Here is a 24919-nt window from a genome sequence, read left to right as displayed (position 1 = left end):
GGGGACGTTTGGGTTGGATGTTAAGATAAGGTTCATCACTCAGAGGGTAGCCCAGGTGCCTTTTGGAAAAGACTCCCCAGGGAAATGGTCACAACACCAAGCCTGCTGGGGTTCAAGAAGAGTTTGGATACTGAAGAGGAAGATGAGGGCAGCATTGGTCTCTACAACTACCTGAAAGGAGGTTAGATTGAGGAGGGTGTCAGCCTCTTTTCTCAGGTGACAAGTGACAGGACCAGGGGAGGTTTAGATTGAACATTAAGAAGAATTTATTAACGGAAAGGATGGTTAAGCATTGAAACAGGTTGCCTGGGGGGATGTGGTGGAGTCACAGTTCCTTGGAAGTAGTGAAGAGATACGTGGGCATGGCACAAATGGATATAGTTTAGTGATGATATTTGAAAGGTCAGGTTGATGGTTGGATTTGGTGATCTTCAAGGTCTTTTCCAACGTAGATGATACTATGATTCTATGACTAGGGAAATAAATACCATCCAAACCCAGAAATCTTCTTCATGTTGTTAAAGTAGGTCATGGGCTGCTTGGTGTTCAGAAGTAGAAATATCTCCTGAGCTCACCAGTGTGGGAGTAGCTTCCCTTCTCCAGAGGGAAGTTAGAAAATGGATTTTGCAGCGCAGGTCTGGAAAATGATAAAAGTGTTACACATAAACTTTATGTTCTACTGTAAAACATTCAGGGGTCTGCCAGCAACAGCAAAACAAAAACCATCCAACCAAACAAAAAAAATCAAACCAAACCAAACAACAACAACAACAAAAAAGAGAGAGAAAAAAAAAAATATCAATCAAACAAAAACAAAATGGGAGCATAGCTACATTGAAATTAACTTTCAAATTCCAGACAGTCCTCATTGTTTTCTTCACAACTCATTTACCCAGCTCAAGATTCCAGTTGGCATTCAGACTGTTGTTATGAAAAGTTTAGGAGATGAGCTATTGAGAAACAGTCAATCTTGGTAAGTAAGGCCTTTCATTTCACCTCTACAAGAACATTATTGCTTTTTCTTAAGCAATCACATGCAAGCAATTCAAATGTAATCCTTTCTCTGAACCCCAACAATAAAGTATATATCCTACTCTATGCAGAGCTGTTCTTTGCCTGACCACTACATAAGCACCTGCCAAACATAATAAACACTTGCAGTGCAGGTATATCATTACATTTGTCTGCCACGATGTCTTGATTAAATTGACCTCTTGTTATTCAAAAGGCTGAACAGACATCTGGAATAGCATGGTGGTATGGCATACTTGTGCTTTTTGTATTGAAAATATTTCAACCTTCTGAAAACTGCAACACAGATGATAGAATTGTCATCTATTCAAGTCTGAAGTTTGTGTGTTGGTTTTTAATGATTAAATACTTTGCACTGAAATAAAATGAAAATATTGTTCATCAGAGATAAAGAACTTTTATGCTTCATGTTTAAACTAGATTATTTGCTTAGGAAGAAAACATTTATCACCATTACATTTGGAAAATAGCAATACTTTGCATTCATATAATACTTTATGCCTGAGGAAGAATATATTTTTTAAACATGTCCACTGTTCAGGATCTGAACTGCTCATGGCTGAACCAGTAAGATTTCATCAGTGTGACAGTGATTATATCCACTTAAGCCAAATTTCTCTATTTTCTATGTCCCATATCTATATCTGCACAGTAGAATCATATAATCATTCAGGTAGGAAAAGACCTCTTAAGATCATCAAGTCCAACCATTAACCTAGCCCTGCCAAGCCTACCTCAAAACCACGTCCCTAAGCACCACATCCACACATCTTTTGAATACCTCCAGGGATGGTGACCCAACTATTTGCCTGGGCAGCCTGTTCCAATGCTTCACAATCCTTTCAGTGAAGAAATTTTTCCTAATATCCAACCTAAACCTCCCCTGATGCAACTTGAGGCCATTTCCTCTTGTCCTATTGCTTATCGTTTTTGAGAAGAGACTGACCTCCACCTTGCTACAGTCTTCTCTTAGATGGTTGTAGAGAGTTATAAGGTCTCCCTTGAAACTCCTTCTCTAGGCTAAGTAACCCCACTTCCCTCAACCTCTCCTTCTAAGACTTGTTTTCTAGACCCTTCACCATCTTCTTTGATCTTTTTCTCCAGCACCTCCAAGTCCTTCTTGTAGTGAGGGGCCCAAAACTGAACACAGTATCTGAGGTGCAGCCACAAGAGAGTACAAGGGGACAACCTCTCCCTAGTCCTTCTGCCCACACTATTTATGATATAATTCAGGATGCTGCTGGCCTTCTTAGCCATCTGAGCACACTGCTGGCTCATGTTCAGCTGGCTACTGAACAATACCCCCTGGTCCTTTTCTGCCAGGCAGCTTTCCAGCCACCACCAGCGTGAAAGGTTGCATGGGATTGTTGTGCCCCAAGTGCAGGACCCATCACTTAGCCTCATTGAACCTCATACAGTTGGTCTATGTCCGGACAATCAGTCCAGACTATCCAGATCCCTCTGCTGAGCCCTCCAACCCTTGAGCAGATCAATATTCTTGCCCTACTTAGTGTCATCTGCAAATTTACTGCTGGTGCACTCGATCCCCTTGTCCAGATCACTGATAAAGATGTTAAAGAGAACCGGACTCAGTACTGAGTGCCGGGGGATGCCACTTGTGACTGGCCTGCAACTGGATTTAATGCCATTCACCACAACTCTCTGGGCACAGCCACCTAGCCAGTTTTTTACCCAGCAAAGCATATGCTTGTCCAAGCCATAAGCAAGCAGTTTCTCCAGAAGAATGACGTGGGTAACAGTCAAAAGCTTTACTTAATTCTGTGTAGACACATCCACAGCCTATCCCTCATCCGCTAAGCATGTCAACTTATCATAGGAGATCAGGTTCATCAAGCAGGACCTACCTTTCATAAACCCATGCCTGATCACCTGGTTGTCCTGTACGTGCCACGTTGGTGGCACTCAAGATGATCTACTTCATAACCTTCCTTGGCAGTCAGATTGACAGTCCCATAGTTCCCCGGGTCCTTCTTATGGCCTTTCTTGTAGATGGGCGTGACATTTGCTAGCTGCTAGTCAACCGGGACCTCCTTTGATAGCCAGCTTCCCCTGACACCCAGTACAATCATGTAGTTAAGCTGACCCACTGAATCTGAACTTAAATTTCCTAAATGAACTGCTTTTGTGAGGCGACACTCAAAGGGTATTCAGAAACCTTTGTTATGTCTCACAGTACTGCAGAGAGGAACTAGTTTTTCTTATGAATTCCCACAGTGTACAGGGACATTACCTAGGAATTTTCAAACTATGCATTGCTTCTTGTGCCTTCTTCTAAACAGAGGCCAAGATAAATGTTACATCTCACTTTTGCCTCAATTGCATGGTTCCTCACTGATGCTTCTGAAAAGAGATTGCAAAAATACTTAAGAGCTTTTAAGAGAAATTTTCCAAATGTGCCTTCAGAGAACCAGAGACCAGCAGCTGACAAAAAATGTATATGAATGTTCACATACCTATTAAACTAGAAAGCATCCCCCTACTTTCCTGGAGCACAACTTTAATTGAGAAGAGCACAATTGTGGAGGTATAAAAAGTGGTTCATCTGCCCTTCAAAGTGGGAAGGCAATGTTCTTGAAACCTCAGGAAGCCTTTATTTTATCTTTGCAGCTGAATCAGCAGTGACATTCAAATCCCTCAAAGACGTTGCTTAGAAAGAGGAGCAGTTGCCCTCAGAAAACATAAAAAGGGGTACATCTTATATTATCTGAGAGGGACTTAAACCATTGGAAGTTGCAGACTATTGAACCAGTGATGGGAGATGTCACTTTACTATGTATACTCTCTGCTTATTTAAGTCCATTAGACAGATGGGGCATAACCAACTGTGGACACAGGCCTGAGCAGACACTGAGATAGGTTTCTATAGATGTACATAGGTTCTCAAACAGTGAATTTTTAAGATGTATCATGAAAATTGCTGTCACCTATGTCAGTACTAGTGCCAAGGAACATACATTGTCCCTTTGCTGTGTGTCATCCCATACCTCCACTGCCAAAAGCAGAGGGAAAACTTAAATCCTATGTAGAACAAACCATAGTTATGTTCTTACACACACTTCAATAGAGTCATTCTCCTGGTAGAGGACTATCTATAGTCTGGATGGGAATTACAGCTGTCGTATATGTTTCAGAGAAGAAAGGAGTCAGAGAATGATTTGATTTCTTTAATGAAATGAATTGTTTAAGTAATTGGCTTTTCAAAAAGTTGCAGATAATATATTCAAAAAAAAAAAAAATCAATGTATGTATTCTTGATGATTTGTGTGGTGGTTATATTGGTTTTGGTTTTGCTGCATTTCTATTAGACAAGTACGACTCTGGAATAACTGCACCAGAGTAAATTTATGCATATTCAGAATGTTATTTGCTTTTTGATGAACAGGTGGTACAAAAAACAAAAATACAAAAAAATAAATAAATCACCTAATCCTCACTGAACATTCAAAGAAAAGACTGTCCTTCTCTCAAGCAGCACTTCTACATTTTGTCTCACAGTTGCCCAGAGAGGCTGTGGAGTCTCCATTCTGGGACATATTAAAAGCCTAAGTGGACACAGCCCTGAGTACGCTCTTTTATCTTCCCTTGCTTGAGCAGTGGGAGTTGGATTAGGTGCCTGCCAGGCTCAGTCATTCCATGACATAAACTTTGCTGGGACATGGCTTCACTCCTTGATGTTTTTGTAATTTTGAGGATCTAGTCGCTCCTACTCTGCAGCCACTGGTATCACAAACAGCAGAAACTGTTTGTATAGTGTATACATACAGCAGAACCTGTATAAAGGTCACAAAGACATATTCTCTTTTATCTACTCCTAGACACTGCAAGTGGAGTGAGCGATTCCATAATTCATTTCAATGGGACATTTGTTAGTATAAGCTGTAGGTTCCAAATGCCTGACCTGCATTTTTATGAGTGATTTGTTAGCAGCTGTGGGTAATCCTCCAGGGAGAAGAGGTTTTGGTACTTTGCAGAGTACTAACTTTACCTCATCTCCATTCCTCAGAGAACTTTAGATAGGGGGATAATTCATATTTTTGGAATGCTGCATTTTGCATCAAACTGTTTACTGTAATGAAACAAGTCACTTATTTTTATCTGAAATGGCATCACATCTCTCATTCTACTATAGCTTCTGAACATCGATAGAAGGTACTTGAACTGTGGTCCTCCACACTGGCAATGCATTCACAACAGGATCTTCCAGAGCCCAGAGTAATGTCTCATGAATGTCACTGGACAAGTTTTCACAACATTTATTTTTTTTATGATTTTCTATTATTATTTATTTTCAGTCCTTTCTGGTGATAAGAAAAGTTTGGAATTATTCAGTTTTCTTTGGAAAGAAAACTGGCACTTTCATCACCTGAGACTGAATCCTATTTTAACTTTGCTGTTTACAGGTCTTAATTTAATTATGTTTGTTATGATCATAAGGCAAATGCAAAAACTAGTGTTATAATTTTATAAATAAACATCTGGCAAGTATTCACAGCAGTTTTGTATCAGAAAAGTATAATGGATATTTGGATATAAATATGGATATACATTTGGATATAAATGGATATAAAGGCATGACAAATGTTTTATATTAATATCATTTTTGTATCGTGAATGCCATTATCAGATCTAATATAGCAGATATAATCTATGATGTATTTTGATGTTTGTGGAAAAAGGAACACAATGTTATTCCTGGGGGAGGTTCCTGCAGAGCACAGCCAGTTTCCTCTGTTTGTGAAGTGGCTATCACAAAGGGACGCTGACAACCTCTAGCACAGTGAAGTTCAAAAAAATGACATCATGTCAACATCTCTCAGCTACTTATAACATTTAGTTCCATAAGATGAGAACTTTGAATGTATTTTAGTGATGCTACATATTTCAATAACATTATAGTATACTAACATATTAAGAACAGTAAACATTGCCAATATTGCCTATTTTTTTTAACCTAAAATAAAAACTACCCACCCAGAAAAGACACTGCTCATAAAAGGAAAGGGATTTCTGAAATAATTTATGAAAACATATTGCATGTCATATTTTGTAACACATAAGCCTCAGTTGCTGATTGACCAACATTGACCAATATTTGCTCAATGTAAAAAGACAGAAGCTACCATGAGGGCAGAATACCCAAACCCTTTCTCCCCATGTTGCAGCTCTTAAAATCCCTAGTCTCTTTCTCTCTTTGTGGTCCAATGACTTTCACTTTGTTTTGCAGAATAACACGGTCTGGAGGAGAGAAGCAGTAAATACTTACTGCTCTCTATCCCTGTAACTGTCCTCACAGCTACAGGGGGATTGTCCTCATAGCCATGGAAGCTGATTAAAACTCATCTGCTGAGTAACGCAATGAAATCATCACCCCCACTTGGTGAATGAATACTAGGCTATTTATAAAAAGTGAGCATTAAAATTATCAGCAGTGTAATTCAAAGTGTGTGTCCAACCCATTCTTTCATGGAATTCACCCACAAAGAACCACTAAGATTCTGAGTAAGGTGACTAGAATTTAGAGACGAGTGAGTTTCAAGATGTGGGGAGGGATATAAGAGCTCTAACAAAGAGATTTAACTGGAGGAGATGAATAACAACTGTGTGAATTTGTCTAATCACCCCATTCATCTGCTTGATCTAACTTTTTAATGTAGTTTATGTTCTTTCCCTCTTTTGGACAAGTTGATCTCTCTGTATATGTTTTATACATACATATATGTGCATCTGTGGTTGGAGTAGGAGAAAGAAGTTGCAAACATCACAAATAAGGTTTCCTGTTCACCCCAGCACAAAAGTTCTTGTCCCATGCTTGCAGTCACAACTAATTCATCTTGTGCCTTCATATTATGAAGAAGCCTTAATTACGTGAGTGTAAATTTTCTGCCCACCCCTCTGCCCCATGTTCTGTTTCACTCCATACACAAATGCCACCATAATTATTTTAGTTGATTTTGCTATGGCTCTAAGGGGTCTGGATTCAAAGCACTGTTGGTGACCTATATGGGTGACTTCAGAGAAGAGGACCAGGCACGCCTGTAAGCTAACACAGCTGAAGCTTGAGTATCTGACTTCTCTCTTATTTGCAGTGGGGTTGCATTCATCTGTTCTGAGTTGTGTCTTTCCTAACAGTTCCTGGCAGCCCAGTGTCCCACCTGTGAAGATGATCTGCAAGTGGGAAGAACTGTCCTTCCCTTCCTTATTGTCATCCTCCAGGAGAAGGAGACAAGTGCCAAAATCTTTGTACTGGCAATATTCAGCATTTTGGAATGATCTTCAAAGGATTTTGGCTCATTGGTATTTTTGACACTGTCAGTAGACCTCATGGGGTGCACTGCATTTTTATAGTGCTAGTGCCTTGTAATTGCCACCTTCTGTAGCCATCAGAGTACCCATACTACATTCTTCAGATTAACAAAATTCTGATTCCTTTTCTCTTTATCCTCTTTGCCCCTCAATTAAATTATCCCCCATCACCATTCTTCCATTGTACTCATTGCATAATTTTAAGACAGGTTTTCCAGGTTGTTCAGAGCTCCTCCTCAGCCCAGTTTTTTAAATGATTCTGGTTTACAGCCCATGTCCACTCAGAAGAATAGATTAACCCTCCTTTACCTCACCTTGATGATGGTTCTGGCTTTTATGTTTTGTTTGTTTGTTTGTTTGTTTTTCCTCCCTTCTGCTTATCACATTCCTGTGGACAGTGCCCAGCAAGGAGTGTAGTACCATTTGTAGCAGTGAGAAAATGTCACCCTAATGCTATTACAATTAATTCAAGAGAAATAGACATCAGTTTTTACCCTTTTCTGCCTGCATTAGACACGTCCACCTCATTTGTGGTTACAATGAAAAAATCACTATATTGTAAAGCATTCAAATAGACACATGAGACACCACATGAAAAATGTGTGAAAATTGTGATATTAACGGGGAGTCACCAGAGTCTCCAAAGCCTGACTTTGAGGATACAAGCAAATAAATGAGGCAGACATGGACATGGCCAGAACATTTGTTCTCAGAACAGCAAGTAGGTGGGATGTTTTGTGAATAAGATCTTCCTTAAAAAGCTAAAAGGTTTAACTTAAAACCCACTGGGCATTCAGTGCATCAGGTGTCTGGCAGGATTCAGTCAGCTCTTCTAAATACTAGGCCTTCATATAAAGCAAATTTACTTGTTTTATCATAAAAACAGGAAAAATTTAATGCCTTTTGTTGAGCTATTCATTTCCACTTGCTAGCCCCAAAAATTTATTCACTGACTCCAGATGACAGGGAATAATGAATCCAAAGCATTCGATGGAGGTGATCTACTTTCTGTTCTTCTCATAGGCAATTTGATACATAATTAAGAAACCTACAAAATCTCACCGGCAAAACTAGGGAAGAGTTTATATTCAACAGTTCTTAGTAATAGACAGTTTACCTGTTCTAGTATCACTTTGAAGTAATTCATAAATTTAATCTGAAGAGTCTATAAATAATCATTTTTTCAGGAAGAAGAATCAATAAGTTAATTGTTGTAAATACTATTTATGACTTAAAACATAGACATGTTTAAAACCCTCAGCTGGGATTAGGACAATATTGTGCAAAGTGGTTTAAGAGACGAGAGATCTTTCTGACCAAAGAATTTATGCACTTAATTCAGATGAGTAAATAAAAAATGTGTGCAAGAAAGAAAGTTAAAAAATCAGAAATTGTATGTAAAGTTATAGGAAAATGTGGTTCCCAAGATAGGTGAGCAGATATCTTCGTTCTATTTTCTAACAAATGTATAAGAAAACAAATGTCAGTAATCTAGTTGCTACTCACCTAGCTAATGTAAAGTTTTACTTCAGAGAGTGTGAGGATGTAACCTTGGGGTTTAGAATACATCAGAGTTGTTAGATGCTCCGGTGAAGTGAGCAAAATGTGCAAAATGTGTGTAAAATTCAGTAAAACTATATCCACAGATGATCAGGCTGTGCTTGTTTTGAATGTATAAAAATGGGACCAGTCAACCAAATAAGTTAGTTATAGAGAGAAAATGCCACCAGGTATATTCTGTGGTGTGAAAGCACTTGGATGAGCCATAGGAAGAATACAGTATGTCAGGCTTTAAATTATTTCTGCAATATATCAGGTACCCTAAACATTTCCAGATCAGAAATATTCTGTGATAAGGTTTTTCCCTCTTGGCACCACTTTTCAGCTGGGTACTCCCTTTAACCTTAACATTTTCTCTTACTTTCTCATGGCATAAACACCCCCTGGAGCTTAGCAATTGTCACTTACGCTACCTGTGGCTTTCTGAACAACTTCACCTAAACATTTTGCCTATACATGTGGAACTTTCAGAATCTCTTCAATTCAGTCTAGATGTAATCACTAGGTTCTTTAAACCAATTTTGTACAATGGATGATTTTCAACATAACGTTTGCCACCAAAAAAGGCCAAAATGTGCCATCTACCTTAAATATTGTGAATTCATAGATATAGTTGTATGATATTTTCTAATAAACGTTCAATTGATAATCATGAATGATTTGTTTGTTTTACCCTCCTGGTGTGTGTGACACTTTTCCTCCTTCGTGAGATTTATTACCCAAAATATTTGCTTAAGGAACAATTTTGGTCCTACTGAAATTAATGTATACACTTATTTTTGTTGGGAGTGAGAAGTGGCACAATTTTATGCATCTGTATTTTATATTTTGAGCCCAGCTAAACGCCAGAGTTGCAAATAATACATCTTAAAATGCTTTTTATATTTTTGCTACCAGATCGCACAGAATCATAGAATCAACAGGTACCTGTTCATCTGCACTTTCAAATATAAAAGGACAAATTCAGTTTCAAAGAAAACAGGGCAGGGTTGCTGAAGGTTGGTGGTATTGCATATTCTTATGCTAGATTCTAGCTGCTTGGTTGAAATATCATTCTTTTATGGTTTTGATTCTAGGTTGTTTCTTTGGCTTGTACAGGAATTAAATTAACCACAACTGTTTATGTGATATATTCAGGTTATGGCTTTGCTTTCAAATTCATAGGATGAAAAATGCATCAATAGTTCACTTTTATAATGTCAATTTTTTAATAAAAACAATGTACTGAACAATTGCAAGTGAAGGGTATTAATTGTGCATTTGTTCAGACTTCAGTATAAATTATTGAATAGTAATTTATATATTGAATTAGTGGAGCAAACTGCTGTTCATTTTAAACAACTGTTATTAGTTGTTTTTCTTAAGACTACTGAAAACATAAAGAATCATACCAGAGGTATTATGAAGCAGATTGTTTCACTGATTTTGACATATGGAGGTACTGCCAGGGAAATATGTCTTCCTTAGCTCCAATAAAGGGAACAGCCTTCTTGGTTTCAGACATTTACATTTTAAATTTTAGTTCACTACATTGTCTTAGATTTGGTTGTGCTAGTGACCTGCCAGCGAGGACTCCCTCAAAGTGGAGGCATCCTTTATATTCATTTTCTCTTTGGTCACTTTGCTCCTACTGAAGAGGGAGCAATGTTAACCTGTTTCTAAGAGTTTCTTTACAGTTTGTGAATGCTAAATTCTCCCTTTTGTTTTTCAAACAAAATAAAACAAATTTAAAGAAATTACTGCCAAACATCTCCAATGATCTGGAATTTTATTCCATCCATATACATGCATAGTAACAACATTTGTTGAGAAATTATTTCTATCAGAAGTAGAACATTATCTTTGTGATCACCAGTTGCAGTATTGCTACTCTTATATTTAAATATATCTTATATATGAATTAGATTCATAATTGCAGCATTGAGTTTAGGGTTTTGTTTTAGACTGTGCCTTTCAAAAGATAAAACTGATTGATATGACCTCATTACTTACAATACTGCTTCCAGTAATTTTGTTCATTCTTTATAAAGTATTGCATTTAACAGCAAAGGTTTAAAAATTGAGACAGAGATGCATCAGCGAAAGAAAATACAAGTACTATACAAGAAAAAAATTGCCATCTTCATTTAACGTACGTTTCAGATTAAGAAAGTGGACAGAAACATACTGCTACATACAAATGCAAAGCCTAATGACTAAGGTACTGTATCTGCTAAAATATAAAGTGCAAACTGAGCCCAATTGTTCAAAAATTTGAAATTTTAAGGCGAACTTTACAGCATAGTTGAAACTTCTTTGCAAGTTATATTTTAGCATATACATATATTTGCAACAGCATATAAGAAAAAAAAAATCAGGATACACAAGTGCTTTTGAAGCTATTTCTAAAATGCTTTTCTGTATTGTTTGTGACTATTTTCTTTAAAATCTACTATACAGTGCAAACCATATGTGCTACACAATAACTATACAATAACATTACAAATGACTTTAATATAAAGTTTTTAAATAAAAAATAACATAACTACAGCTATGAATACTGTTGGTAAAATAAATTAATATTTTTGAAAATGGCACCAATAATACACTTTACTAATGGACTGTAATGAAATTACACCTTTAAGTCTTCAACTCAGCAATAGTGAAATCTCCTGATTGTCCAGATGTAATTCAAACAGCTTTCTTTAGACTGTATGGAACAATATGCTAAACACAGGTACCAAAGTCGACCAATTTTTTCATTTGACATGTTCTGCTGCATGTGACGAGCAATAAAACTTCTTATGAGTTATAAAGTTTGAAAGATTGTTGAACTGGATGTCACACAGTCGGCAATACTTTCCACTGGTTGGGGCCTGGGTAGAACCATTCACTCCTTTAGCTATACTAGACAACTGTTCCTCTGCTGTAGGAATTGCTGGAGAGACATTTTCATTTGCAGTTAACGGATTCTCAGAGATCCAAGAAGGAGACTTGTGCCCATCTTCATGTGGAGGATTCTGGGAAATGTTCTCCTGTTGTGGGTTTGCTGCAGGTCTTTCCTCCTGTTTCAGTCCCCCATTAACTATTACCATGCCTCGGTTTTTTGGCAATAGTGGAAGAGACTCTTTCTTCTGCACAGCACATCCATTTGAAGGAGCCTGGCCTTTAGGAGATTCACTTTCTGTATTTGTGCTTTGATCTAAATCAGTATTATGAATGACGAGAGAACCAGAAATGTAATCACTTGGCTTTATTCCATAATATGGAGAAAGCTGATCTGCTCCTTTAGCTTTCTTTATTGCTCCAGGGTAAAGGCATTGTGGAAGAAACAAATGTTTGTTTTCTTCTTTTGTAGCAATAAGCTGGGCTGCTTCACTAAAGACTTTTAGTCCTTGAAGTGTCGCTAAGTGTGTGGAAAATAAGTTTCCATTAGGAGAGGACTGTTTCGAGTTTCCATTTTTCTCACATTTGATTATGCTTCTTTCATAGCTGACATCTGGGCTGTTTCTTTCACTTTCTGGGTTTTGAAACACCTTACTGTCAAGCTGTCCCAGGTCATTACGCTGATGGGCAGTGACAGGGCAAAAATTCTGCTTATGAGCCAGGTAGTTCTCTACCTTGTTAAAACTTATCTTGCACACTGTGCACTCATGATAGTCCAGCAGCCTTTTGGGAGAGGTGGATGTCCTCTCTGACTGGGGTAAGCATTTTTTACTGAGATCTATTGGCACATCCATCTCCAAGCAAGACACAGTGGAGTGCGGAGTATCACACTTTGAAACAGGAACACACTTGTTAATAGACAGTGATGTTTCGAGATGCTTTGACACTATTCCTGGAAATATATCACATCGTGGATGGTAACATTCTCCAAGACTCTCTGTTGACTCTTGAGTAGATGTACATGGATTGCCAAGATTAGCCACGTCCAGAAATCGCTGTTGTACTAGTGGTGGCCTTTGCTCTTGCTCTGGTAGGCACATCTCATACATCTTTCTCCGCTTCCGTGTACGCATTGTTCTCTGCATGGCAGGCACTTTGTTGGAAGCAGACCTCTTAAGTGGGGGATCGTGGCGAGTGGCACAGTAATACTGCTTGTGGACCATGTATGTTTCATGTCTGCTGAAAGTAATATTACAAGCTTCACATGTGGTCTTATTAGGATCACTCTCCCCTTCTACTAAAGAGGCATTGGGATTCTTCACATCAGAAGCTTTTCCATTTATCTTCTCATCACTGTTGCTTGCCGTTGATAACTTCTTAGCTTGTGCTGTGAAGTCTTTTTCATGACTTTTATTGTTTGGCCCAATCAAATCTAAAACATTGGAAGAATTAATGCAAGATGTCTGCAGAAGCTGATTCTCTGGATCTGATGTGTGAGGAGCTGTATTGAGGATGCTTATAGAGCTTTGACCATTACTGGGACTTACAGCTTCTGGCATTTTCTCTGGAACACTGGAAAAATCTGGTGACTTTGCCATCTGCTGCCATCGGCTACTGCAGTAGTGCTTTTTGTGCACCAAGTAGTTGTCCAAATTATTGAATGTTATGTTGCATTCAAAACATGTAGCCCCTTTTGGCATCAAAGGACTGTAAATTACTGGAGGATAATTGCTGCTTCCATGCCTCAGCCGCCGGTGGACCAGTTCAGACATTTTGGCTAATATCTCTGAAGCCTGAGGAACCACAGTGATGTCCTGGGGAAAAGCAAACTGTGAAAGAAAGGGTCCCATTGGAAAAGAAGGACCAATATTAGGCTGAACTGGAGATGAGGCAAGTCTTGGACTAGATGGTTCAGATTTTATTTTAGTGTATGATAAACTTTGCTTGTTTGTTGCAGGCTGTGTTTCTGGCCTCTGGTTTGGAAGAAAAAGCGGAGCCTTTTTTTCACATTTATCAAGCTCTGTATCAGAACTTGCATCTTTAGTCTGCATGGTCTTTTGGCCCTGGGGAACATCATTTCTGCTCAACAGGTCTGTTGCTGGCTGTAAACCTTCCTCATTTCCACTTGGAGAGTGTTCAATGTCACTTTCTCTCTGAATTTTGTTGCCAGAGACATGTAATTCTTGGTGCTGCAGTAGCTCCCTCTGAGTTTGGAAGCCAAAATGGCAGTGATTGCATCTAAAGGCAGCTTGAGTAAGATGCGAGAACAGGTGCTGATGAAAGTTAATCACTGAGTCTGCAGTATAAGTACAAACTGTGCATTTCAGACTAGCACCAGGCGGGAGAAATTCTTCCATCTTCACTCCTATAGAAAAGATAAATAAAATACAAGTTAAAGTGACCATTTTCCCCTTCAGAAAGTATACAGCAAAATTAGTTGCACAGAAGGTACAAACACAGTAAGAACAACTAATTTTCTCCTGATGGGAATCTTGCATATGTATTAGTCACTCAGAAAATACTTGAATTGGTTCAGAATTTCTTTCCTCAGATTGCTAGAGGAGATTCCCAGACTTCTGCTCTGCTGTGGAGAGCCTTAGTATCTACATGCACTCAGCAGAGATGAAGGGAATGAAAAAAACAAGGGAAAGGATAAAAATAGACTGGACTTATTCTACAGGGAAAGGCCTTAAAAGTTAGTTTTAACTGAGGAGACACAATGTTCTCCACACACAATCACTAGATATTTTGAATGCACAAAAAGGACATCAAGGTCAAAAAAGGCAAGATTATTATATGGTTTCTTTAAGGTACAGCCCTCAAACTTAGAGTGCCTGAAAGAGTAAAGTAGCACTTCGTGCATTATTGATGATCAATTTTTTGCTTCCACAAATTGGCTGTAATGTGGGAACAACATACAGAACTATCCTCATCAGAAAGGACTCATGAATTGTATTAACTGTGAAGGTAGAATGAGAAATAAGACATGGTTTCACAAACGTTTTATCTCCCACATATAATGGCTATAGGTAGCTACTGCTGCAATACAACAACAGCTTTCCCTATCAAGAACAATACATTCAAAGCCATCTTATAATCGTTGCTGAAACACAAAAATATTTCACAATATTTTGAAAGCAGAAATGCTTAAAAGGAGATAAGACCAAATTTCTGTCTTGCAACAACACAGAAACAACACAGATTCTGAATACTTGTAGACAATAAAAGCTGAAAAATAATTGGTAGGGATTGTATTGGAAATCTAAATGAAACATGGATGTTGGTTCCGTGTACACACATAGGTATGCCTTGGTCAGATAAACTACATTTGTGGTAGTTGAACAATATAAAGTTAAGGATACGGCTCAAGTGTTATTCTCTGATCTAATAAATACCAAAAAAAATCTTACTGGAAGTTCAGCCAGATGAACCTATGCCTTTCAAGAAACACAGACATTTATCTCTAGGTTGCAAGAAGAGTCACTCATAGCTCACAGCTGCAAACCCTCTCTACACCTAAGTCAATGATATGACACCAAATGCAAAGAGTCGAAGCAACTGTCTCAGTCAATGGCTACAATTTCAGAGAGAAATGAAGTTGTCTTCCAAGACTACCTGGTTTTAATTACTAGACTGTAAGACATTCTGAGCTGTATTCGTTCACACTTACTGAAGCTGTTCCACTATTCAATGAACAATGAAATCTTTGCTAGGCAAGAGAGATAGAAAATGGCAATAGCCTGATACTCGAAGTCAAGATATTGAAGCACAAAAATATCTGACCTCTAAGTAAATGGCTAAGTGTTATCTGTGCTGTCTCCATTAGGAAGTTTCCCACTCTTCTAGTCCTGTTCTGTGAGGTACCAAACTCTGAAGAAAAAGCCAAAACATATTATCTGAGACTGTGACTTCTATGAGATAATGCACTGATTAGCAATGCCTGAAGACCTTTTTTTGTCTCTTGCACTAAACCTTTCTGATTAGATATTAAAGTATATATATAGTAGGACAGAGTTGAGGCAGTATAGAAACTTGTCTAACTTTTGTGTACTTTAAAATATCTTCCAACATCCTGGTTAAGGCAGCTTCCACAGTGCATTTCTTTTCTTTTTGAATAAGGAAAATATAATTTGAAAAGCATCAGAAGAAACTGTCACATCTCCACAGATGGGCAGAGAGGAAAAAAAAGAAAGGCAACATGATGCTTCCTAGGACTGTAATTGCTGCCGAAGTACAGAGAAACATTTTTCATTTCACTAAGTCCACAGAGCAGACCTCCTCTTCCCTATGAGTTTTACTACCGAAGTCAAATCAGGCTTTCTTGCGTGAATAAAGCACAAATTATCATCCTCTACACTTCAGCCATTTAACAGGAGGATCAAGGCCCCTGTGGGGTCCTTGTCTCTGTTCAGACACACCTCTGTACACGAGACAACCAACATACCCACACCTGACACTGCAGTCTTATTTGCAGACTTTGAGTGCTAATGGAAACTCTAATGCAGAATGTTCTGCAAATTCAAAACCTGCAATCCCAGACCTAATTCAAAACAAATTCAAACAGCATACTCAGACCTTCAGGGAGGGAGATAAAATTCCTGCTGAGTTTTGGATTTTTAATCTCAGGAATTTTGTAATCCCACTTTCCATAAATCCAGTATTATCATTTTAACAACATGGATAAAGAAAACACTATCCCAATTCTGTATTTATAAGGAGCAAAATAATATTTTTATGAAACAAGAAAATAAGTTTTTATAAAACACGTGCCCTGGAAAAACACACTAAGAATTCTTAACCCTGCTCCTGAAACCCTCCTGCCTTTAAATCAGAAGCCTACTCCAGGACCCCAAGATGTTTCAAAAGGAGTAAGTCTCTGGTGGTATGTCTCTCTCCACTGAGAGTCAAAAGAGAGTACATGTATATGGCAATCTATGAGACTCACATTTGATGAAAGGAGTACTGAAGTAGTCTCTTAGAAAGTGCATAAATCTCTGAGAAACTAAGAAGTAAAATTCTAATTGTGTTTGGGTTCCTGAACTTTACCTTCACTAGTAAAGAAATGCTGCCTGTATGCATACACAGACCCATTAAGAGACAGACAGCATTTAAATAAGGTTTAGTTGATTAGAGAAATGACTCTGGTTACCTGAGAGAGATGCTTGGTGTAGAATAAAGGTGGAGACACACTGTTCCACTGAATGTTTATAGTGAATAATTCTTCAAATAGGTAAATCTAGAAGGGGATGCAGGAAAATATATGGCACTTACCACTGTGAGAATTCAGGTGCATTTCCAGAGCTCTTGCATTAGAAAAAGTTTTGGTGCACTGCGGAAAGGGGCAGACACTGGATATCTGTTGAGCACTGTCTTCATTCTCCTCTGACAGCTGAGGCCCCTCTCTTTGCCTCCCACTGCAGTAGTACATGAGGTGGGCTTGCAGATTCCGCTCGCTTCGATACCAAATGCCACAGGATTTGCAAGGGAATATGTCCTCTACAAGCAAATATAACCAGGTGCAGGTTAGCCACAGTGCATTCAGTGCCAACCAATTAACACAGCAGGACTAATTCCCTTCCCTTCCCCACTAAAAACATGCTTATTTAATAAAATAGTGAAAACAGAGCCACAGGTTTATTAAAATGTCACTTGCTGAACATGGGAGACAGCAGTTTCTTTTAAAATGAATTTTTAAAAATAGTTAATATAAAAATCGCTGGATTTTTTTGGCATGTAAATATTTAAAAATGAAATAAAGTTAATTGTTTGATGAGAGTATGCAGTGCCAATTCCAAAACTAAGCTGTATTTCCAACACATCATCACAAAATAGGAGACACCTTTCAGTCATGCTCTTTTCTGTGAGTATGCACAAGTCTTTTCAGCATCAGGCCTTGCAATTTTTGAGTGCTAATTGCAGATCATTCTGAAGAATGAATGCTTATGCAGTTATCACTGTAAAATCCTGTTGCTCTGATATCCTGGAGGCCAAACTAGATTATGTTTCTTTCAGATCATGTAGCATTGAATGTAGTATTATACTAAACAACATGTTTATTTCCTGGGTTCTTGTTATCAATACTAGAAGTTAAAATTTCCAGTGTACTTTGTCCTCTTATTGTTGATAAATTGTTACTGTTCCACTTTTCACAATTCAAAAGGGTTATTTGCTAAGAATAATGGAATTTCTCATTGTCTTTTATCCTGGAGCGTCAGCATCCTCTCTGAGGGAAAGACAATTGAGAGGTTGCACAGAGTGCTTCCCAGCAGCAGAGGGAGTAGATATGTTGAGCATGTGTACTGGAGGCTACATACTTTACTCACATGAAGAGTAATAATGAACACTGTATATTTACACAAAGCAGACAGATATATGGTTGTTAATATCCTGTCAGAAGGATACCTTACACAATGCATTTTCTGTAACTTTCTCAGAAGGATAAAAGACCTGTTTGATCTTTCTGAAAGCTGAACTTTTTATCCTATCAGTAAGAAGAAGGAAGAAATCCTAGCCCTTTAGGGTACATCTATACTAGTAAACTAAACCAGTGACAGGGTCTAGACTGGAGCACTGGAACTTCTTTTTTATGTTGTTAGAGCATGAGGATGGTTCCTTCCACACTTCTGCCTTAAGTCAGTTAACACTTTCCCTGTTCCTGGATAGGGGTTGGAAGTTACCATAGGCTACGTATTATTCCCTGTAATTGGTTTGGATGCTTCTCTCTTGATTTTGAGACTCAGAAAGGACAAAAGCATGAGTGCAGCCACACTGTGCCAGCTGATCGCAGGATCAGAGCACAGGCAACTGTAGTAAATGTTAAAATGCAGTGTTAAAATGCTGATCTTAGTCAACACCAAAACTCCCACTGACTGCAGAACAAAAAAGGGCAAAGTTGAAGGCAACAACCCACTAAAATGAATGAGTCTTTTATTTGTTAAATCTCTGCAAATGCAGACAAAATTTACAGTTTGCTTCACTGATTGCATGCTAATGCTTGTCTACTTGTCTGCTCATGAATTTATATAAAGTATCTTTACTACTACCAGTGTTTATTTTTCCTTCACCACTGAATAATTGTGCATGACTTTAAGACACAAACATTTAATGGAGCAGTTAGTATTCAATATACCACTATTAAGACTTTACTGATATGGCTTACAGCATTTGAAATGTCCATCTCATATGAAACCTGACATTTCAGCATTTGTGTTCGGCTTTAAATGGTTTCAAAAAGTTGAACTATTGAGGTTTTCTTAGAAGAGAAAGTCCAAAAGTCAGTAACAGGAAATTTAGATTGTGGGTAAGCATGTCCCATTTGAATTCATATGACAACATTCCATCACAGAATTGAACTTTCTGATTATCTTAATGAATTTGACTCCAACCACCTTTATTTCCTATGGGCTAGATAGCCTGACAGACGGCAGCTCTGGTTATACACAATTGAATATGTGACTCTCTGTATGTGCTATGCAGAAGAAATACATTTGAAGATTTTTACATGGTGGGAGGATGGAATTCCATGGAGAATAATGTATAGGAATACGATCTGAAATCATTACTCCCCTAAAGCAATGTGAAATAGATAAAGGTCACTCTAAGTTAATGTTTAAAATATTTCAATTTGTTTCAACAGATAATTTCAAAATATTTCAATAGATTACTTCAGAAAACAAAACATCAAAGTTCAAACTGCATAAGCCAAAGGTAATATTCTGATTTTGATTTCTGAATAGGAAACATTATAGAAACCAACCCTACAACTTTTACTTTTTCTAGAAATTGAAATTGTTTTAGAGATCTGAATATAAGATGTCCCACTACAGATCTAGATGTCCATTCAATGCATTATTGGACTGACATTTGACTCATGACTTTACTGAAGAAACTGAATTTCCTCAACTCAGTAATGAAAGGTAGAGACTTAACAGTCTGGTCAGAGGCAAAGGTAGAAAGTTCTGGACAGTGAGACGTGATGCTTTAGCAGCTTCTGGGAGTTAAGACTATATAGCTTAGCTGCTGCTAAGCCTGTAGAGTAAGAGAAGATACAACACAAACTTAGATTCCTCTTGGCAGCAGAATTAGCAATGATCAGTGCAGCTTGCTCTACAAAAGGCAGGAAAGCAACAAAGGTGCTTCCAGCAATTTGATGCTGTAGAAATCTGGCTACTTTGCCAAAGCCCAGAGTTGGCCTTGCGTAGTTTTGCACAAAAATATATCTTCACCTGAACCAAGTTGCAAATGAGTCTTTGTTCTTTACACTAGGTAACTCCTTCCCTGGTGGCTTCCTTGCAGCTGTTGGCTATGAACAATGGTTTGCCTTAACTGTGGTAATTTGCTGGTCCATTTAAGGGGCTTCCAGCACCACCTTTTGGAAAGATCCTGTATGATGTTAATTGTTGGTGCTGTCAACAGAGGTATCACCTCACAGCAGCCCCAGTGCTAGGGTAAAAATGCATGTTATTATCTAAAGTGCTAGAGATTGCTGTCAACTCTCTGAGAGGAAGGACTCAGATGACTTGGACAATTTAAGGTTTATCTTTTAAAACAGGCTAGCAGTAAATGGATAGCTATTACAATTGTTTACCCAGAAAATCAGCAATGACCAAAAAATAAAAAAAGACTGAATGAAAGGTGTTACGACAGATATTTTGATTAGTCCTGTCTGAAAAGCTTGAAGGTGTGACTGTTCAAGACAGTATTATTCTGTGTGAACCTGAGTGGCAGATCATACATCCATGTGATTTAGGTGCGTTCACACCTGACATACTGTGTTCAGTGGTTCACTGTATCTAACCACACTACTTACACACCAGAGGAAGCAAGGGGAGGTGGTATGATGCAAGGTCTGAACGGTCAGTCTTACAGAAAAAAAAGACAAACAACCCTGAAAGAGCTAACTATGTGCAGTAGGCCTTAATGGTAAGTGGTAAGGACTATGGTAACATTTAACATTTGAAAAGTACTTGGTGTGGAGGGTGAGAAACTAAGGCTGTATAAAGGTAGAAAGCAGTAACACACACACACACACAAAAATTGAAGAAATAAAATCTAATTAGAAAAACATTCAAGTTGAACTGTCCCAGCTCAGTAACTCACTTATGTGCTAATGTCCCTCCTCTCTAAGGACAACACTTAATTAGATAGTATATTTTGTCCATGATAGGGTCTATTGATGTCTAGAGGACTTAAAAACATTCTTGGATAGCAACACTGAACAGTAAATACTACAATAAATCAGGGATGCTATAAGTAATGATCACTGCTGCATTTTGAAACAGCCACTGAGGAGATGTGTTCTATCTTTCCATTGACTATAGTGAATTATTGCCAGAAGCTGCAACTATAAGCAACAAGCTGACTTGAGCAGCAAAGGCTGGACTTTCTGACTTAACGGGCCTATCTCATCTGCTTTTTTAACAGTTTCTGATTCTATCACCTCTGTGAGCACACGACAGGACTGCAACACGAGGGCAGGTCTGATGCTCTGGGTGAGCTCAGCTGCCAGAGCATTTTTCTTCCTCCTCTTGTCTGTGAGTTCATGTGAGATGATGGGGAAACCAACCCAGGCTTTGAGCTGTGTGTTTTAGGTCATGCAATTTCTGTGTTCTTGAGTTCACTGTTAGATCTTCATAAGTTCTTTATAATACTGCTGTTTTAAAACAAAGCCAGAGAATAGCATTCACCACTTACTGTTCACAATAGCTGTAGGCAAAATAGATGCCATTGCAGCTTGTTGAGGGAGCAATTGTATTGAGTCCAGCAGGCGTGCAGGATACATCCCTTCTGTGAGAGTCATCTGACTAGCAGCTTGCAGCCTTGAGTCAAAATCCACAACAAAGGCAATTAGCTCTTCACCCTCTGAGATGGCCTTGGTTGTGGTACACCAAAGCTGCCCTCCTATAGGAAACATAAAAAAAAGAAAGACAAAATCATATTCCAGAATTTAAACATCAGTGCCATGTTTTTACACTCTTTTTTTTAAATATGAAGTTTTGTTTGAAGGGAAGATGCAAATAAATTTCAAGTCTACCATCTTCTTTCTAACAACATAAGAATTGTCAATGTATATGAAAAAAAAATTTGGGGATATTTTTCCTATTTTTTTTGCAGCACTAATATGCATTTAGTTTTTCATTTTCTACCCTAAAAGGTCAGTATTATAAAAATCAAGGTGAAAATATTTCCACTAAGCTTCCTGTGTATTTTTTGTAACTCTGTTTTAGTTTGAATACCAAATCACAGCATGACAAAACCAAACAGCTGGAAAAAAAAAAAAAAAAAAAAAAGACATCAGACATCAGATTTCCTCTTAAGGACATTCTTCCCCTCCCTTATGTTTGCCACCATCTTTCTCTAAAAAAATCTTCCCTTATGTAATATTCTTCGTAACATGACTGCTTTATCTCTGCTTACACTGACTGAACTTCCTGAAAAGAAGATATGCCAAAGATCTGTTTCATAAAGGCTTATTCAAATAAAGGTTTGTTTAAAAGGTGGGGGGAGGTGGAAGAACTTTCATCAAACAGTGAGATACACTATAGCTCTGTGCTGCAAATGTCACGTGTAGTGCATTAAAAAGAAAATTAACTATGCGAGTACATCTACTAATGTATTTGAATGCGATAGTGAATGCTCATTTATTTAACATGTTTAGACAGGCAAAGCACTTATATTGTGTTATCTACACTCTCAGGCCTAGATACATATCCAATACAGTTATGCCTGAAATAATGTTGCATACTTTATATGTTATAAAGCTTTTTTTTTCCTCAGGTTTTGTATATATAGAAAAAGCTATATGTTGTATTCATTAGGCAAGCAAAAACTGTACTCGTTTTGATAAGTAATATTGCTGTGTTTATCTTTCGGCATAACTGCCTTTTCAACTGCACTTCATTTTTTTCCCCTCAAAGAGATTATAGTTTTAAAACAACTTGTTGCAAAAATCTGGTAGAGGAGATAACAACAGTGTATGATATGCCACAGCTAAATGGAAGAATTAGGACATTGTTTTAGAGAAATCTTGGACAATTAATTAAACCAGTCTATTAGCTTTCAAAGATGAGCAAACAAAACAGCATCAGTGACAATGTGTTTCAGTGAAAAAATAACGCTAAGCTTCCAGACCTCAAAGTGGTGTAAAAGTTTCAAAGCAGAAAAGTGTCTTTGTATTCACCCTTTGGTAATACAGCAGTTGAAGGTGGCTCCAAAGTTTATATGAAATTTATTGTAATGGGACCAAAGCATGCTGTTTACAACCATCCAAAAATTACAGCATTAAATGGTGCAAATCTGAGCAATTTCCTCTACAGAATAAGAAGATAAAACCTGAAGATAAATGTCTACAAATGCAGAATTCTAATGACCAAGCAGAAAATCAAACATTTCAAGAGCACAGTTGGACTTATTGTCTCATATAAGTCAGGAGTAAATATACAGAAGCCTTTGGAGTTAGACAAGTACAAAACCTGTTCAAGGGAGAACCAGGCTAAATTCCTAAAGCATAATTAATTAGTCTCATAGATAAAATACACGATACACACTGCAATTTCACAACCTGAAACTGGGTACTCTCACTGTAAACAACACACATTTTATTTTCTGGGAGGAAATATGATTTCTATTATTAATATGCACTTCTATTTTATTTACATATAGAAGAAGTAATAATCAATGTGTTTGAGTCTATCTAATGTAGAATAAAAGCTCTTCCTACGCTGCATTATTCACTTAATTCCTTAATAAAATAAAAATGAGTCAATGCAGAAGAACCAACTGAGACTTTATCCCCGCAAACATCGTGACATGCTGTATCCTTGGGGGAGAAAAAAAGAAAAAAAAAAAAAAAGAAAAAAGTTGATTACTGGGTCTCCAGCTGTAATCAGGCTAAAAGGCTGACTCAGTCTCCTCGTGTTAAAGCTCCTTAGGGTGTTGACTCATGTCCAGCAGCAGATTACGCTAGGACAGCTGAGGCGGGTAGTGACCTCGGCTGCCTGCTCCACCCAGCTCCTAGAGGCTCTCACACCTATGGCAGGCACAGCTGAAGGGATGTGCAACAGCTTTGGCAGCAAAGCAATTTCTAGCATGGCTTATTAAAGTAAACCAGAACTAGAGAATTTTAATCCACTCCTGCATTTGAATACAAACTTTCAGCTCAGCATAATTCAGATCCATGAATTACAGAGTGATTTTCACATTTTTTACTCTAGAGAAAATGAGGTGTTTAAGTGTTCATGGCATATATGTCTATGCTTTCAAAAGTCCATGGTATCTTGTTAAGTTAAATCCTTAGATTAACTCCCAAATGATGCATGCTTCCAGCTGTTAGAAATAAAGAGCACCATCTCTGCAGCAATTTTCATCCACAGGGACAGGACACAGCCAGTCCTTTCTTGTCCCCTTCTGTGCTTGGTGTAAGGCAATACCTGGGGTTTTAGAAGACAGAAATGACTTCAATCCCCTTAATGCAGCACATACAAATATCATGGTCTTCATGGACATCACGTGCATGTTGGAAGGGAAGTCTTGAGCTTTCTACTGCATAGTCAGGAAAATGGAGTGCAGAGATCCTAACAGAGGCTTCTAAATTTAATAGGAAGTTCCAATTATGATTATCACATGAATTATGGTGTCTAGACACCCTTGTTAGGGATCACAGCTTCCTAACAGGTGGTGGTTACAAAACAGGAAAGAAGTTTTTGCTTCCCACAAACATTTCTACAAGCTAAAACACAAGAGGAATGTACGTACATAGTGATATCTCAAGAGCACAACATCTTTTCATAAAGCAAAGGGAACTGTTAATGAGGGATTTTAAAAGGATAATAAGGATGTTTATAAATAGTCTTTGCTAAGTACAGGTGGCAATGGAGAAAGAGATAAGAAGATGTTTGCTTGAAATATTTTCAGGACATGAAGATTCCATAAGGAAATATAAAAGCCTGTCATTTGTATGAGATGACATTATAGCTAAACTGGCTTAAAAATTTTAACCACTTTTTCTTTTGTCAGAAGAACTTATGGAGGTGAAATAGTTCTGACAAAACATTACCAGGCCAAGTTGCTCTGTCCTAGGCATCAGTCATCAAAAGAAGGGAACCTCCAGATAAGCTCTAATAATGAAGAATGACAGGGC

General features: G+C 37.9%; 1 protein-coding gene across 2 annotated transcripts in view; it reads right to left on the bottom strand.

Moving 5' to 3' along the window:
* Positions 1 to 10667: 10667 nt before the first annotated feature.
* Positions 10668 to 24919, bottom strand: part of ZFPM2 (zinc finger protein, FOG family member 2) — a 312872-nt gene continuing 298620 nt past the window's right edge. For both annotated transcript variants that reach the window (XM_035318206.1, XM_035318207.1), the window contains 3 exons: positions 21475 to 21681; positions 17053 to 17277; positions 10668 to 14146 (listed from right to left, as the gene is read on the bottom strand). In XM_035318206.1, the coding sequence (XP_035174097.1) occupies positions 11655 to 14146; positions 17053 to 17277; positions 21475 to 21681 (2924 nt within the window). In that variant the 3' untranslated portion in view covers positions 10668 to 11654. The remainder of the gene's footprint in view (positions 14147 to 17052; positions 17278 to 21474; positions 21682 to 24919) is intronic.

The sequence above is a fragment of the Oxyura jamaicensis genome, chromosome 2 (genome assembly GCF_011077185.1).
Source record: "Oxyura jamaicensis isolate SHBP4307 breed ruddy duck chromosome 2, BPBGC_Ojam_1.0, whole genome shotgun sequence".
NCBI classification, from domain to species: Eukaryota; Metazoa; Chordata; class Aves; order Anseriformes; family Anatidae; genus Oxyura; species Oxyura jamaicensis.
This window is presented reverse-complemented; position numbering and strand designations above follow the sequence as displayed.